This window comes from Balaenoptera borealis, assembly GCF_965194805.1.
Source record: "Balaenoptera borealis genome assembly, chromosome: 2".
NCBI lineage: Eukaryota > Metazoa > Chordata > Mammalia > Artiodactyla > Balaenopteridae > Balaenoptera > Balaenoptera borealis.
Genome location: NC_138867.1, coordinates 164,209,384 through 164,226,429, shown reverse-complemented (window position 1 = coordinate 164,226,429; position 17,046 = coordinate 164,209,384). Strand labels below are relative to the sequence as shown.

Genomic DNA, 17,046 nt, shown 5'->3' with positions numbered 1-17,046 from the left:
TGTATCATTGGAAACTGAACACATTTTTGTTGGTTTTATTAATGTCATAGGTTTCTAGGGAGGGTCTACTCAATAACTAAGCCTCGTTTCACAGTTACAAATAAATTCTGATGTAACTTTGAATAAATTAAGCTCATCGTAAAGGAAGGATACTGATAGTTGCTACTACCCCTTCCTTGAGGGGCTCTTGTAAAGCACTAAATAAAGTAACAGAGGTGTATATGTATGCATATATTTTCAATGATATTTGTACACACTTAAAAAGAACTCTACAGAATGCATTCTAAAAACCTTGATGCTGTGTGTCCCTAGTTCCCAGCTCGCTCATTAAAACTACTTAAATGAACACAATCTTATCTATTAGGATAGCTATCAGAGTACTCCAAATACTACTTCTTGCAGTACCCTGTCCCAACCATTTGCCTTCCTCTTCCCATCAGCCCTCAGTTCAGAAGCCCTGAAGATTTGTTCATTAATTTATGAACACATTTCTTCATTCAGCCAAGAAAATTTATTGATCTCTTACCAAATTTCAGGCACCATTCTTCAGTATGATTTGTAGGCATGTTCAGGAAACACAGCAGTGATTAACACAGATGAATATACCCTCTCTCGAGCTGAGGGGGGAGACAAAAGTAAATAAGCAAATATAAAATCATAAGTATAAATATGTAAATAAAAATTAAATAAATGGATAGAATAGTATATCAGGCAAGTGCCAGAGAAAAACAGCAAGCAAGGAAGGGAGATGGAGATTGTTAGCTGGTAGGAGGAGGCTGCGATCTGAAACTAAGTGATCAATGAGGGCTTTCTGGGGAAGATAAAATTTCAGAGGGAACTTAAGGTTCTGGGAGGGAGCAAGGTACACATCTGGGAAGTGAATAGTACAAGCAGAGGGAACAGTCAGATGGAAAGCCAATGAGGCAAGAGTGGGCTTGGAGTATCCAAGGAGCAGAAAGGATGTCAGTGTGTGGTAAGCAGAGCGAGCAAAGTGGAGAGGAGACGGAAACAGAGAGGAAACAGAAGCCCAGATTTCTAGGGCTGTGGAGGCACTTTGAGGACTTTGCTTTTCCTGTGAAGAAGCCATTGAAGAGACTTGAGTGACATGATCTGACTTAACGTTTTAACAGGGTCTCTCTGGATGCCATGTTGATTAGAGACTGTAGGAGAATAAGGACAAGCCCCAGAAGACCAACAGCTGATTCAAAGAAGTGATTTACTCAAAAATGTGCCTCCTCCTCAGTGAGGACGCAGAGCAGGAATCGGCAAATAATGGCCACAAATCAAATCAGGTTCTCAGCCTGGATCTGTGTGACTGTGAGCTAATAATGGTTCTCACCTTCAGAAAGGTTGTTGAAGAAGAAAGAGGAGGAGAAGCTACAGAAACTGTATATGGCCCACAAAGCCTAAGATATTTAAAATCCAGAAAATGCTTTCCAACACCTGATGGAAGGCATCTGGCTGGTAGGAGGTGCTCAGCAAAATTTGGAAGAGGAATACATGAGTCAGTTAGTTCCTGAAAACATTGTAAAGTGATAGGTGTCAAGAAACATTTATGCCTTCACCCTTAACCTTCACAAATGATGCCATTTCCATTGAGGTACTGAAAAATATAATCTGGCTTTCAACACAATAAACCAGAAGGCATTTTCTCACATAAGCAAGGTCATGAACAACTGTCAGGTATAGCTGAAATAGCAACAAATCAAATAACAACAAAAAACATTTTTACAGATTTTTAAACCTTACAAAGCATTTTCATGTTCATTATCTAATTTAATCCTCAAATCAACGCCATGAGATAGCTAGTATTTTCCCATTAGAAATGACCACATATTAAATCCTTAGTGATTGCTCAAGAAAAGCTGAAATCTTGAGTGTTACATCTATTAATGCCAGGGTTGGGTTTTTTCCCCATGGGAACACTGGATGCTAAAATCAACAGGGATTTTCAGCGCAAGATGGCAGACTAGGAAACATTTACTTTCTGTTCCTCCTGAAACCATATTTAAATAAAACTGTAGAAATACCAAAATTAAGCAACCAATAAAAGCCAAGACATTGTGGAAGTCATCAACCACAGAAAGATTTCAACACATTTTGAGAAGGCAAACAATGAAATGGAGGAGTCATGAATAAAATAATTAAGAAAAGACTACCCTAAGTAGGGTCTGCACAAAGCCAGTCAGCTTTTGCTGAGCTCTGGTTATAGTAAAGGGCAGAGGAAAGAAGAGGGGCTGAAAACAAGGAGACAAAAGTCATTTTAGGAAAAAAAGTTCATTTAATGAGCTCCAGGGAACACTCAGCCTGCTGCCATCCTAACTCATGAATTACAATGGATTGTTGGTAAGCAAGACAAGAAAAGAGGGAACAAACAAACTAAAATCAAGACACTGTTTCTTACTGAACTCTTCTCAAATGAGATCAAGAAATTATGGTTCAGGGCTTCCCTGGTGGCGCAGTGGTTGAGAGTCTGCCTGCTAGTGCGGGGGACGCGGGTTCGAGCCCTGGTCTGGGAAGATCCCACATGCCGCGGAGCAACTAGGCCTGTGAGCCACAACTACTGAGCCTGCGCGTCTGCAGCCTGTGCTCCGCAACAAGAGAGGCCGCGATAGCGAAGAGGCCCGCGCACCGTGATGAAGAGTGGCCCCCGCTTGCCGCAACTAGAGAAAGCCCTCGCACAGAAACGAAGACCCAACACAGCCAAAAATAAATATATATTAAAAAAAACCAAGATTACTATTTTTAAAAAAAAGAAATTATGGTTCAGTGCCATAGCTGTAAATCATTTCTGCTCCTGGAGAGGTTAGAAAGGGCTTATAATATTTACCCTTTTTTTTTTTTTCAGACAGAATTTAGGTCTGAGCAAAAGCTTTTGTGTCCTCCAACCTCAAAGTTTATTGGGGATGGAAGTCCAAATTTTCTTTGACATACCATAAAAAGAATCTCATGAGCAGAGGGTCAAACTAATTTTGGAATATATGAATTATGCCCAGTGTTATTTTCAATAGATTTTAAACAAAAATATAGAAATACATTTTTACTGATCTATATGATTTTGGGTTCTGAAACTTCTACATGTTACATGCCTGATACATAACACACAATGTCAGTCCCAGGAGAGAGAAAACACTCCAATGAAGCAAGCCAAAGAAACAAGATTCGAACAAGGTAAAGTGATGTGTAGACCAGGATTTTTCAATTCTTTCCTGTCATGCTGTAGCTTCCAGCTCCCGAATAACAACACATGTTTCCCTTGTCCTAGACACAAGAGTATGTCTCCTCTCTGGGGCACAAGAAGCTCTACAGTTACATATGTGTAGTAAAGTGTGGACCCAGCTGGCATACTCACAATGACCAAATTGTGTTGATTGTACTTTATTTTAAACCAATACATCGCTCCATGCTGAAGTTGCAATAAATAATATATTTGCTTTCTAGACATGAATGAGATGCCTTACTGGATATACTCCAGGAAGGCCAGAGAAACTGGCTTCTAATCCATACGGAATAATTCACTGATGAATTCCTTTCAGGACAGCCCATGATTTGTCTAGAATATAGGCTTTACATATCTGGATCCTTCAAACTAGACAAAGGGAAAATCTGGGCTGCAAGCCTCAATTAGAAATGTGGGATGGTGCTATGCTGACAGCTGGTGGTCCCTGACCTATCTTCTGAGACTAGAACCCAGTGTGGTGGATGAGCAATTCATGCGTTGAACAAAAGAAGACCTCCTACAGGGCAGTGTATGTGTTCATCACACGTATGGCACTTAGGGCTAAGTATCATAAGGACTTAAAGAAAAAGCAACACATGAAGCATATATGATAAGGAGGCACCACAGTCCAGAGCACGAGCTCTGGAATCACACAGGCTTGGTTCGAATCCCGGCTAAGCCACTACCATCTGCACACCCTGAAGAACAGTCGAAGGTTTAAATGTTGTTTTACCAAATTTCAAAAAAGAAGTGAAGAAAGAACCTATCTGCCAGGAAGGGACATCGTGGGCTGCAGCACCCAGTCGGGTCAGGGCTCTGCATCCCCTGCTCAGAAACCTTCGCCACCTGGCTCATGGTGATGCTGGCAGCTGAGCAGCCCTGGAGAAGGTGCTCCCGTCATCAGGCCTCGCAGAGAAGCTGGGGAGGTCCCTGGAGGAGGCGGGCCACAGCCTGGCAAGCTCTGGGTGCCTCCTGCACTCAGCTCTGAACAGGCTCTGGCCCCTGGGCCCCTTGGGGGGGAAGGGCTGGCCGATACATACGCAGGGCTGAGGGGCCTGCAGAGCCGGTGCCCAGGCAGGGTGAGCTCTGCAGGAGAAGGCTTCCACAGTCCCCAACAGTCTCCGCATGGTGGCCCATCCGGTGCCAAACACCTGCCACCCACAGCGAGAAGTCCCAGCCGCTAGAAAATCCAGAAGGGTTCGGGCTCTTTGCCCTTGGGCCGGGTTTCTCCACGGGCTGGGCTTGCCTGTGGCCCCCGCCCCACCCCCTACCCCGCCTGCCCTTGCTCTGTGACACGTACAATGGAATGTCACAGCACCAGGCTGAGCTGTCCAGTGTCCAGTGCGTGCTAGACCTCGAGAAAAGTTAGAAGCTAGGGAGAAGCTCTCCCACTTTCACTCTCTTTTCTCAGATCAGGCAGGCAGCAGCTCTAATATGGAAGCTATGGACACCACACCTCCTTCCCAGGCCGGCATTGTCCATTCTGCCCCTGTTTTTCCCAGCCCCCCATTTACGGCTTCGGCTGCCATTGGTCATTCAGCAGGCAGCACCTCTGACCCCGAAGCTATGGACACCACACCTCCTTCCCAGGCCGGCATTGTCCATTCTGCCCCCGTTTTCCCCAGCCCCCCATTTATGGCTTCGGCTGCCATTGGTCATTCAGCAGGCAGCACCTCTGACCCCGAAGCTATGGACACCACACCTCCTTCCCGGGCCGTCATTGTCCAGTCTGCCCCATCTCCAAGTAGAACCACTACCCATTTCACACCGCTGTTCCAAGTTCTGGGAACACACCACCCAGTGGTAGCAATGCCTCAGCCCGTGCCTCAACTCATTTACCTGCAACGCCGGCCAAAAGATAGACCAACCTTTCAAAGTTATGACAGAAAGCTGAGTAAGTTTTACGCTTGGAATTGCATTTACTATTATTAACAAGCACAACTGTAGTGCTTAGACTACAACAAGTGCTATTCTAAGTGCTTAGCAAATATTAACTCACTTAATCCTCATAATGGCAACCCTATAGGTACGTAATATTCACCTTTTTTGGGGGAAACTGAGGCCCAGAGAGGTTGAATAGCTTGCCTAATGCCACACAGTAAGTAGGTGGCAAAAACCCAGGATTAAAACCAGACCGTCTAGACTTTCATCACTTTGCTGTGTCACCTTATTGTAAGTTGTGGTTAGGGAAAGGACTAAACTGACAAGACTCTGAACTAGAGAAGGGAGAAATGAGAAAATGGGTGATCCTAGAAACTAGAGAGGATTTAGGCTCAGAAATTTCTGGTGATGAGACCCGGAAGAACAAGAAGTTGGTTGGAATATTAACTTGGGGTAGTATCTGAATCCATCGAGAAATGGTCTTGTTTTCTTTAAAATTTAGAAAGGCCAGTTGGATGAAGATTAATGACAAAAAAAGTAGAAGGGAAAAGAGGAAGGTGCCTTAAGTGAGACATAACCTCTTCCCTCTAAGTACTGGGGTGGGCGTCCTGTGGGAAAGGATGGAGCTCTCTCTACCAGGTCTGTCACCAGGATGAACAAGGAGAAACATGGCAACCACTGTACTGGTTTTGATGATCCCTCAAAACCAAGGCTTCAGTTTCCGAGAACGACCTACAGTAGCGTACCTACCATGTGTCAGACATGCCACCAAGTGTGTTTCCAGTCACACATTTTAATTGGAGAAATAGTTCCTATGAGGTACGCATTAGTTTCCTATGGCTGCTGTAACAAATTACTACAAATGTGCTTGCTTAAAACAAAACACACTTATTTTATTATGGTTCTGGAAGAGAGAGGTCCAAAACCAGTTTCCCTGGGCTGGAACCAGGAGTTGACAAGGCCGTCCATCCTCCTTCTAGAGGCTCTAAGGGAGAATCTGTTTCCTTGCCAGCATTCCTTGACTTCTGGCCACATCAATCCAACCCCAACTTCATCATCACATTCTCTTTGGAGTAAAAACTCCCTCTGCCTCTCTCTTATGAGAATACCAGTGGTTACATTTGGGTCCATCCAGGTAGTCCAGGAGAATCTCCCCATCTCAAAACCCTTACTTTCACCCCACTGGCAAAGTCCCTTCTGCCATTTAAGGTGACATTCACAGGTTCTGGGGATTAGAATGTGGACATTTGGGGGCAATGGTATTATTCAGTCTACTACAAGGTAGATACTATTATCTTTCTCAGATGCAGGAAATGAAGTTGAGGGAAGCAATTTGTCTCAGGTCTACAATTTCCAGAGTAGAGATTTAAATTCTGCCAGTGAGACTTTAGGACACACTCTAAACAACTTTAATCTGTGTCCTTAACTACTGCATAATCCTCGGTGAAGAGTCACACTTAGGTATCAAGACCCAATTGAATACAACACTATGTACTGTCTCACCTTTCACTTTATTTGCCTGGTGTATTCATAAATCTTGCCCAGAGCAGAAGAGTTCAGAAAATTGTTATGCAGGTTTACTAAGAGAACACATTTACTGTTTGATGTGCATGGAGTAATGGAAGGTTTTTAAAAATAGAATATGCCACCAAGTAGTGTTATCATCATTTTACATATTTAAACAACCAGACAACAACAACGAAAAGCTACAGATGCAAAGGTGTCAGGGACATGTCTAAAGGTTAACTGCCAGAAAAAGGGCTGGAACCAGATGCCAGATGCCCAGGCCTGAATTCATCCTATCCAGTCCTGATTAAGCACCTGTTCAGAGGGCTTGTGGCTCATCACCCAACACCTGAGTCTTTATATCCCAGCTTCAAGACGGAAATTAGCCGAGGGATCACAGATATTGTACTCATCACTAATTCGTAATCTGCTATCCCCATCCTTTGTGGGACAGAAGTGGGCACTTCTAAAATCCTTTTCTGCTTGAGAAAGAGCAGAGCAGCCTTTGCTCCTCTGGCTGTGGCCTACTGTGCTTTGCAAAGGTGATTTGGCAAGTGCAGCTGCAAACCCATCTCCAATATCACACATCTATGGAAAATTCCAGTCAGGTTTTAGACCCAGTCAAAGTACATTTTCCTGAGGATCAGTAATGATTTGCTGAGGATCAGTAATGCTCTCCGTATGCTGGCTGACAAGGGCATGACCTCTGCGCTTACTATACTCCCTTTGTCAGCTCCGCTCTGACACAGTTGTCCGCGGGATTCCTTAGGAATATTGGAGGTATTTAGGCACAATTTCAGGGGCTGCTCTTGCCTGTTTCCTCTCATTTCTTAATCAACATTTCCCAGTTGAGACTATAAATAATTCAACTTGGGTGGGTTATCAGAGGCATTCTTCCCTACTCTACTCCATTTGAATCTCTGTGCTCTTCAAGTTTCACATACGTGACATCACATATTTCCCATCATCGCTGTTTTCAGCAGTCAGGGCTACATAGGTCATTGGCAAGTTCATTAGCCTTTCCATTTCTTTCCCTCTTGACTCTTTAAGAGTGATTTGCTAAAGACTGTCCGCTTCGATGTTTTACAAGGCTCAGTGGTACAGAGGCAATATTGGAATTCTGCCCTGGAGAAATAGACATTCTGTTAATTGTTCTCCTCCTCTTACAGAACAGGAAAGAGATTCATCTATCACACAGTTACTCAAGGTTTCTCTACTTGCATTGCCAAGGATCTTCATAAAACTGGTAATACTCACATTTTCTGTTGGAAGGTAAGTTGCATTCCATAAAATTAAGTCCACACCATATGAGAACTTTAGTCTAACCTCTCATCTATTGATTCATGAGGTTTAACTCACTGAGATTTTTCCCTCCTCATACTATTGTGAAGAAAAGGAATTGTTGGCCAAATCCATGGTCAAATATTTATATTATGTTTCCCAGTTTGTCAGTTATCTTTATGTTTGGGTTGCCTTTTGCTGTGCAGAATTCTTTAATTTTTATGAAGTCAAATCAACTCGCCTTTTTCTTTATGATATCTCAGTTTCATGTTCTGCTTAGGGACAGACTTCCTCATAACAAGAGTATGATTTCTCATCCTATCTTACATTCTTCTAGGTATTTGTTTCTTGCAATGGAATATTACCCAATGTATGCTACACTTGCAGTCCTCGCTCTGAACAGTTTGCCCATGCATGAATTTCAGTTACCATGATTTAGTTAAATAATCCCAGGACCACAACAAAAGAATCAAATTTCAGTTACTGCCATATTAACTGTGAGGAAGGGCATAAAGTACAAACTTCACAGCTAGTTCTTAACTCCACAAATCACCCGGGATATAACAGATGTGTATCATGGTCAGTGAACAATCAGGTCCCTTCTTTCAAAGTCTGTAGGTGATTGGTCACTATGCATGTTATTCAGTTCACATACAGACAGCAAGATCCATGTATTGCTTAGAATTGAACCGTTTAATCTTCAAGTATTTTGGAATTTTCCAGCTTTGTTTTTGTTCTTGACTTCCAGTTTGACCTCGCTGCAGTCTGAGAACAGACTTTATATGATTTCTGACGTTTTAAATTTGTTAGAGTGTGTTTTATGGCCTAGAATGTGGTTTGTCTTCGTGTGTACTTCATGTGAGCTTGAGACGATGTGTATTCTGCTGTTGTTGAAGTAGTCTGTAGATGTTTATTATATCCATTTGGTCGATGGTGTTGCTGAATTCAGCTATGTCTGTACTGATTTCCTCCCTAACGGATTTGTCCATTTATGATAAAGCGGTGTAGAAATCTCCAACTATGATAGTGGATTTATCTCTTTCTCCTTGCAGTTCTGTCAGTTGTTGTCTCACGAATTTTGATGCTTTGTTGTTAGGCACATAAACATGAAGAATTGTTATGTCTTCTTGGAGAATTGACCCCTTTATCATTATGGAATGTCCCTCTTTGTCTGATAATTTTCTTTGCTCTTAACTCTGCTTTGTCTGAGATTGATACAGCTTCTCAAACTTTCTTTTAATTAGTGTTAGCATGATGTAGCTTTCCCCAACGCTTTACTTTTAAGCTATATGTGCCTTCATATTTAAAGTAGATTTCTTATATTTGGATCTTGTTTATCGATCCTCTGTGACCATCTCTGTCTTTTAACTGGTGTATTTATACCACTGGTATTTAAAATGATTACTGATATCATTGGATTAACACCTACCATATTTGTTACTGTTTCATACTTATTGCCAGTGTTCTTTGTTCCTTTTTTACATTCCACTCTTTTTCTGCCATTTCTCGGTTTAATCAAGCATTTTATATGATTCACTTTTCTCTTCCTTGAAAATCCAGACACGATGGACTGGTGAAATTCACTGCAGTACATAGTCCTTTAGAGATGTGGTGTTATAGAAGCATTGCATAGTCTTATGATTAGGTCTCAGTCTTATAATGAGCATGTGCTCCTCAGCTATGAATGTCACAAGTGCCTCTCAGTATTTTCCCTCACCTTAGGTGAAACACAATGGCCGGCAGGGGTCACGGTAGGATATTTCCCTTCCCCCAGGTCAGTTAGGCTCTGACAAAACCCCATAGGTTAGGCCTCTGGTAAAACAGTTTCTCCTGAGGGCAGGCCTTATGAAGAACAACAGAATGCTCTGGTGTATTTCAAAATTGCTCCTTTCACCCTCCCCCTGCCAGAATTCCAAGGGGATTTTCCTTTGACCTTCACCTGGTAGTCACAACCTGGTAGAGCTCAAGAGACAAAACTCGCAAAAGGATAGGGGCTTCCCTGGAGTTTTTACCTCACAGACTTTTCCACACAAGCCTCCAGCAATCCTTCAAATATAGTTCAGGTTTTCCTACCTCACCATTGCTTTCCACAGAGATTTCTGCTCTTGGGTTTCTGTTCCGGTAAGTTGTTACTCTCTGTATCTGCCATCTGCCTCTCCAATTTTGGGCACGGTGATTTTTCCTGTGACCTCACTTCTCTAATGAATCTAAGAAGAATTGTTGATTTTTCAGTGTGTCCAGATATTTACCTGTTAGGACAGAGTGGCAACTTCCAAGCTCCTTCCTTGCTGGACTCAAAACTAGAAGTCTCATAAGTTTTTTACAATGGAATAAAACATGTTAATTTTCAATACTTCTAATGTTTTAGGTTGCACTGTATTAACTAAATATAAGATTTACTAATTTTTTTAAGTCTATCTATAACTTTATAACAAACAAGAAAGTTTCTAGTGTTTTTGTCAGAAAGATTTTAAGGTCATAGAACAATAATATTTTCCCCATCAATCACTGAGATCAACTTTGCACAGTTCAGCTTGTATGATCATTTTTATAGCTCCACAGTGAAGACAGCCTGTACTTTATTTACCCTATATTTTATTTCTCACATATACATGGGTTCCTATTCTGCTTTAATAATCTACTGATGTACTGTTACAGCTTATTAGATTTTTTTAAACTACTGAAATTTGGAGTGTGTTTTGATATTGGATATGGACATTTCTTTCCTCATTCCAACTTTATCCTACTTGAAAAAATCTGCTTTATGGTGATAAATCCTTCTTGATCATAATGACTTTTTAAAAATATGTTGCTGGAATCTATTTGCTAATGTTACTTAGAACTTAAGATCTTAAAAGAAATGTGCTTCTAGTTACTTTTTGGGTAAATTTTCCATATCTGATTTTTGTATTAGGACTCTTCTAATTTTTTAATACATTGGAAAATAACTGATGTCTTTCTAAGGTGTATATCTTTGATTATATTTTCTAATTTCATAAAGCTACTTGTATTCTCTACTCAAAACAGGAGTAAATAATGGCTGCATATAACTAATCAATAATCAGCCATTTTGTCCAGATTTTCAAATGTGTTGGTATAAAGCTACCATAGTATTCTTTCGTAATTAAAAAAAAAAAAAAATTCTCTCTGTTTTATAGCTAGTCCCATCTCTATCATATTGGCCAAATATTGCTTATTTTATTGGTCTTTCTAAAGAACAAGCTTTTGGTTTTATTTGCCAAGTTTACTGCTTTTCTTCTCTATTTTTGACTTTTCTCTTGATTAATTTTGTCCTTCCACTCTTTTGGATTTACCTTGTTCTTCTTCTATGTCTACTGTCCAATACCTGTAGCTTCAAGAGCCATTTTCAACAACTCAACCAGCTCTGCCAGCTGTGTCATGCCCACTTCATCATATGCCATTAGAACTTAATCTCATACACTGGGTGAAGACTCAGCAGCCTTATTTTGCTTTCAAAATTGTTCTATGGCCTTGGATCCTTCTTCTTCTCCTAAATTACCACTATCATCAGGGAAACTTCTAGCGGGCCCAGAATTCTAGGCTTGCCTTTCCTCCAGTTTCATAATAAAAGAAAAAAACATTTCCACCCTTTTTTTTGATGTTGATCGAAAATTTAGCAGCACTTCTTTGCACTGTATTCAAATCCCGAAATATATGCAAGCCTTCATGCACACAGGCTCACTGAAATGTCATAATTTTAAACTATGTATGACCTTGAACAATGACCTTTCCAAATACTCCACACTCTTCCTAGGTGTTCAGAGTTTTTCATTCCTACATCTTTTACACATGGTCGATTTGTGTCGTAAGTTCTTCCTCCCTCCCACTTCTGAGTATATATCCAAAGGAAACATCATCATTATTTGAAGAGATACCTGTACTCCCACATTCACTGTAGCATTATTCACAAGAGCCAAGGTATGGAAACAACCTAAGTGTCCATAGTAGATTAATGGATAAAGGAAATATGGTATATGTATACAATGGAATATTATTCAACCTTAAAAAAGAGGAAAATCCTGTCATTTAAATCAACATGGATAAAACTGGAGGACACTATGCTAAGTGAAATACGACAAAGACAAATAGTGCATGATGTCACTTATATGTGGACTCTAAAAAAACAATGAAATAAATCAACTCTTCCCTCCCTGGACATTTTCCTCAGCAGAATCTAGCAGCCTCTACTATAAGTCTTATCTTTTTTTTTTATTGTTTGTACCAGATCACAAGCCCAGGGAACCTATGTATTTACCGATGTATATCTAGATTATAGTTTACCATTGTTCTTTTTCTTTGTAATTCATTCCTTCCACTTCTGGCATCAGAACCTCCTTTTTCCTTTGGAGGAGTCCTTGTGATTCAGGTAGGCTGTGTGTCTCCTCCCTAGGCTGTGTGACTTCGGGCTGGCTAGACACAGTGTTTTATATATACTCTATATGTCCTAAGTACTTATTTCTCTGTTTTCCATCATTTTCCCTCCAAATTTTAGTGTAGTTATTTTTTAATTGACATTTGTAATCCTTTCTTTTGTTTGACTAAGGTACTGTTCAACCGATCTTCTGAGTGCTTAATTTCAGCTTTTTAAATTCTAGAAGTTTCTTTTGGTTGCATTTCACAGATACTTTTTGCTTAAATTGTATATGTTGTCCGTTTTTTAATATATTGATCATAATTTTAAATAATAGTTTCATTGATATATAATTTACTTTCCATATTATTTAAAGTGTACAATTTAATGTCTTATGCATCTACCACCACAATCAATTTTAGAACTTTCATCCACCACCTCCCAAAAGAAAAAGAATCTATTATAAGTCACTCACACCCCCATTTCTCCAAACCCTAGGCAGCCACTAATATCCTTTGTCTCTACAGATTTGTCTAGACTGGACATTGCATACAAATGGAATCATACGATTACTTAGCATGTTTTCAAGGTTCATGCATGTTGTAGCATGTATCAGTACTTGATTTCTTTTTATGGCTGAATAATATTCCATGGTGTGGATATTACTATGTTTCATTTATCCATTCACAGTAAATGGCCATTTGGGTTACTTCCACTTTGGGGCTCGTATGAATAATGCTGCTGTGGTTGGATTTACGTGCAAGTTTTGTATGCAGGTCTAGATTTGTTTTTTAAATTAACAGACTATTTCGGAGCAGTTTCTGGTTTACAGAAAAATTAAGCAGAAAGGACAGAGCTCTCATACTTCCTTACCTCTCAACCCAGTTTCCCCTATTATTAACATCTTACATTAGCGTAATACATTTGTTATAGTTAATGAACCAATATTGATACATTATTACTAACTAATGTCCATGCTTTACTTTAGACCTCACTCTTTGTTTTGTACATTTTATGATTGTTGACAAACGTGCAATAACCTGTATCCACCATTACACAACCATACACAGGAGTTTCTCTGCCTTTAAAATTCTGGGCTTCACCCATCCTTTTCTCCCTCCCCACAACCTCTGGCAACCACTGATCTTTTGACTGTCTCCACACTTTTGCCTTTTCCTAAATTTCATATAGCTGCAATCATATAATATGCACGTAGCCTTTGCAGATTGGCTTTTTTTCACTTAGCAATATGCATTTAAGCTTCTTCCATGTCTTTTCATGGCTTCATAGCCTTTTCTTTTTAGTGCTGAATGCTATTCCTTTGTACGGATATACCATAGTTTGTTTATCCATTCACCTATTGAAAAACACCTTGGTTGATTTCAAGTTTTGGCAACTATGAAAGAAACTGTTATAAACATCCATGTGCAGGTTTTTATGTGGACATAACTTTTCAGTTCCTATGGGTAAATACCAAAGAGCATGATTACTAGATCACTGTATGGTAAAAGTACGTTTAGTTCTGTAGGAAACTGCCAAGTATCCTGCTAGCAACAAATGAGAATTCCAGTTGTTCTGCATCGTCAACAACTTTGGTATTTCAGTATTTGGATTTTAGCCATTTGAATAGGTGTGTAGTGGTATCTCACTATTGTTCTAATTTAAAATTCCCTGATGACATGGAATGTGTAGCATCTTTTCATATGCTTATTTGCCATGTGTCTATTTTCTTTGTTTAATCATAGTTGTTTTGTTTTGTTTTTTAACCGCCTACTAACTCTTGTCCTCCTGTGTCTATTTACATTGTCCTTTTTTTCTTTTCTTTTTTTTTGAGCTTTTAATCATTTAGTCTTTTTCCTGGTATGTCCAATTATTTTTTATATTAAAATTGGGCTTAACTTATTTTAGGAAACTATAAAGATACCTCCACATTCTGGATGTTATTATCGTTCTCTTGAAAAGATTTCCTTTTGCCCATGGCAGACAGTTACTATAGGGACTGGATACCTTAGTCCATTCTCAGTTTGAGCTCATTCAAAGCTGTTTTTCAGTCTGTGTGAAGGTTGCTCTATTTCTGTCTTGCCCTTCCTCTATGGGTGTTGCCCTTTGGGATTACCATGTGGAAATTTGGATTCTCCCTATTCCCAACTACCCTTGTATTTGTTAGGCTTTAAATGTAATGGTTCCCCCAGCCCTGTGAGACTAAGGATACGTGTGGCTTGTCATTCCATTAGTTGTTGCTTTTAGCTTGAGCTCTTGCCGTTTGGCTTCTGTGGTTAGAGTCGTTTGAACTCCTTGGTTTTTCAGCTCCTAGGCTGTATGAGTTGAATCAGCAAATGCCCCAAGGAGAAAAGCTGCACCAAATGTCAAGCTTGCGTCTGTGTTTCCCTTCTCTCCAGAACTTGACCCACATGTCTCGGTGTCTCTCTAACATTCGGATGCTGGCGAACAGATGTTTTCTTACTTTATCCAGGTTTTCTAAAATTTCTTTAGACTTCACCTGATCTTACGTTATTATTGAACTATCATCTCAATTATCCCTAGGAAGAAAATTTACAATTTTATGTTTTATTTTTTTATTTTCTATATTAACTCAGTTTCTGTAGAGACCTTTTACCTGATTTTTCAGTCTAGTTCCTGTGTTACCAGTAAGATGGAGATAGGTGGAGGCTAAGAATATTGGGGGGAAAATCACTGATGAATGATAGGTCTCGTTCTTTTTGGTTTTCCTCTCCTTATTTACTCTGGCAGCCTACATTTGCCCTTCTTGATTTGACCCAGTTGCCCAAATAAGCAACCCACTCTGGCAAACACCTGACTTTACTCTCATAAATGTCTGCATGTTAGGATTAGCTAGATGATGAACACCACGCCAAAGTTCTTTGTGTGACCAGTCAGAATGGCCATCATCAAAAAATCTATAAACAATAAATGCTGGAGTGGGTGTGGAGAAAAGGGAACTCTCTTGCACTGTTGGTGGGAACGTACATTGATACAGCCACTATGGAGTACAGTATGGAGGTTCCTTAAAAAACGAAAAATAGAACTACCGTACGGCCCAGCAATCCCACTACTGGGCATATACCCTAAAAAAACCATAATTCGAAAAGAGACATGTACCACCATGTTCACTGCAGCACTATTTACAATCACCAGGACATGGAAGCAACCTAAGTGTCCATCGACAGATGAATGATAAAGAAGATGTGGCACATATATACAATGGAATATTACTCAGCCATAAGAAGAAATGAAATTGAGTTACTTGCAGTGAGGTGGATGGACCTAGAGTCTGTCATACAGAGTGAAGTAAGTCAGAAAGAGAAAAACAAATACCGTACGCTATCACATATATATGGAACCTAAAAAAAAAAAAAATTGTTCTGAAGAACATAGGGGCAGGACAGGAATAAAGATGCAGACGTAGGGAATGGACTTGAGGAGACGGGGAGGTGGAAGGGTAAGCTAGGATGAAGTGACAGAGTGGCTTGGACATATATACACTACCAAATATAAAACAGATACTAGTGGGAAGCAGCCACATAGCACAGGGAGATCAGCTCGGTGCTTTGTGACCACCTAGAGGGGTGGGGTAGGGAGGGTGGGAGGGAGATGCAAGAGGGAGGAGATATGGGGATATATGTATATATACAGCTGATTCACTTTGTTATAAAGCAGAAACCAAGTCACCATTGTAAAGCAATTATACTCCAATAAAGATATTAAAAAAAATGTTAGAGAGTAAAAAAATTCAAAAGAATTGGCCACACTTCTCCAACAGATTCTCTAACATTTAGCAGAAGAGAATTCATACTGAATCTGGTTTATGAGTAAAAGACAAGTCAACTTTAAAGTGGATCACAGATGACAACATTTCTTTTCCATGTGCCTGCTTTGGAGCCATATTTCTGCTGACCACTCAAAAACTTCCTCTTGAGTATTCTGTGATATATTAGAACCAGGAATAAGGGATGTTAGTGCTGGAAGGGTCAGCCAGTGGTCTGCCATTTAATTCACATATCCTTTCTGCACCAGACTCTTTTAAGATCATTGAGTTAGCCTGAGAATTTTGAAGCTGTGGAATTCAAGACAGTACATTACAATATGCCAATATTACTATTCTCCTGCTCTGACATTCTCCACTGATGGACAGATGAAGGAGAAGGAAGGGCAGTCACCAGTAACTGAGAGTAAATGAAACTGGAATATTATAATTCAGTATCATTTGAGTGACTGAATTGGCTGGCAGAGTGTTCTCCAGTTAAGGGTGAGGAAAGATTAATTCTGCACATGACACCACTACTGTATTTATACAAGTCTACTGGGACAGTTGTTTGCCTTGAATTGTCTTCTTCATTCATTTCAGTCAGACAGTTGCGTTGACTGATTTTCCTTTCTGATGTATGAAATGGCTGTTTGACTGAATTTACCATTTAATTTCCACTAATGCACTGTAAAAACAATACATTAGTCAAATTGGATTGGCAGGTATGAAAATGTTTACCCCAGAACTAGACAGAAATATAATATTGCCTTCTACAGAAATGTAAGTCATATGCCCTGGATTTGGGGGAAATGTTCCAATTTTAACTATTTTGCCACTTTTCAAACATGTAGGGTCACTGATCCCATAGTAAAAATAAGAAGATCTGTGAAGTCCAGATAAAAATAGTTTTGTGTCACTCTGACAATCACATAACACAAAAGAAAAAACTATTATGAGAGAAATTTTACTGAGTTTCATACTTATCAAGAGGTGTTTCTATGTTAAACTTCTGAGTCTTAT

At 39.9% G+C, this 17,046-nt stretch overlaps 1 protein-coding gene and 1 long non-coding RNA gene across 2 annotated transcripts in view; both read left to right on the top strand.

Annotated features, from left to right (window-relative positions):
- LOC309623510 (uncharacterized protein) overlaps positions 1-17,046 on the top strand; it is a gene marked incomplete at its 5' end in the record, with an annotated part of 100,966 nt that overhangs the window by 71,834 nt on the left and 12,086 nt on the right. Inside the window, one exon of the mRNA XM_082380455.1 lies at positions 7,782-7,879. Within this exon, the coding sequence (XP_082236581.1) occupies positions 7,782-7,879 (98 nt within the window). The remainder of the gene's footprint in view (positions 1-7,781; positions 7,880-17,046) is intronic.
- Positions 1,698-3,440, top strand: LOC309622751. Its single transcript, XR_014241111.1, has 2 exons — positions 1,698-3,171; positions 3,266-3,440. It is a non-coding gene; the product is annotated as an uncharacterized lncRNA (long non-coding RNA).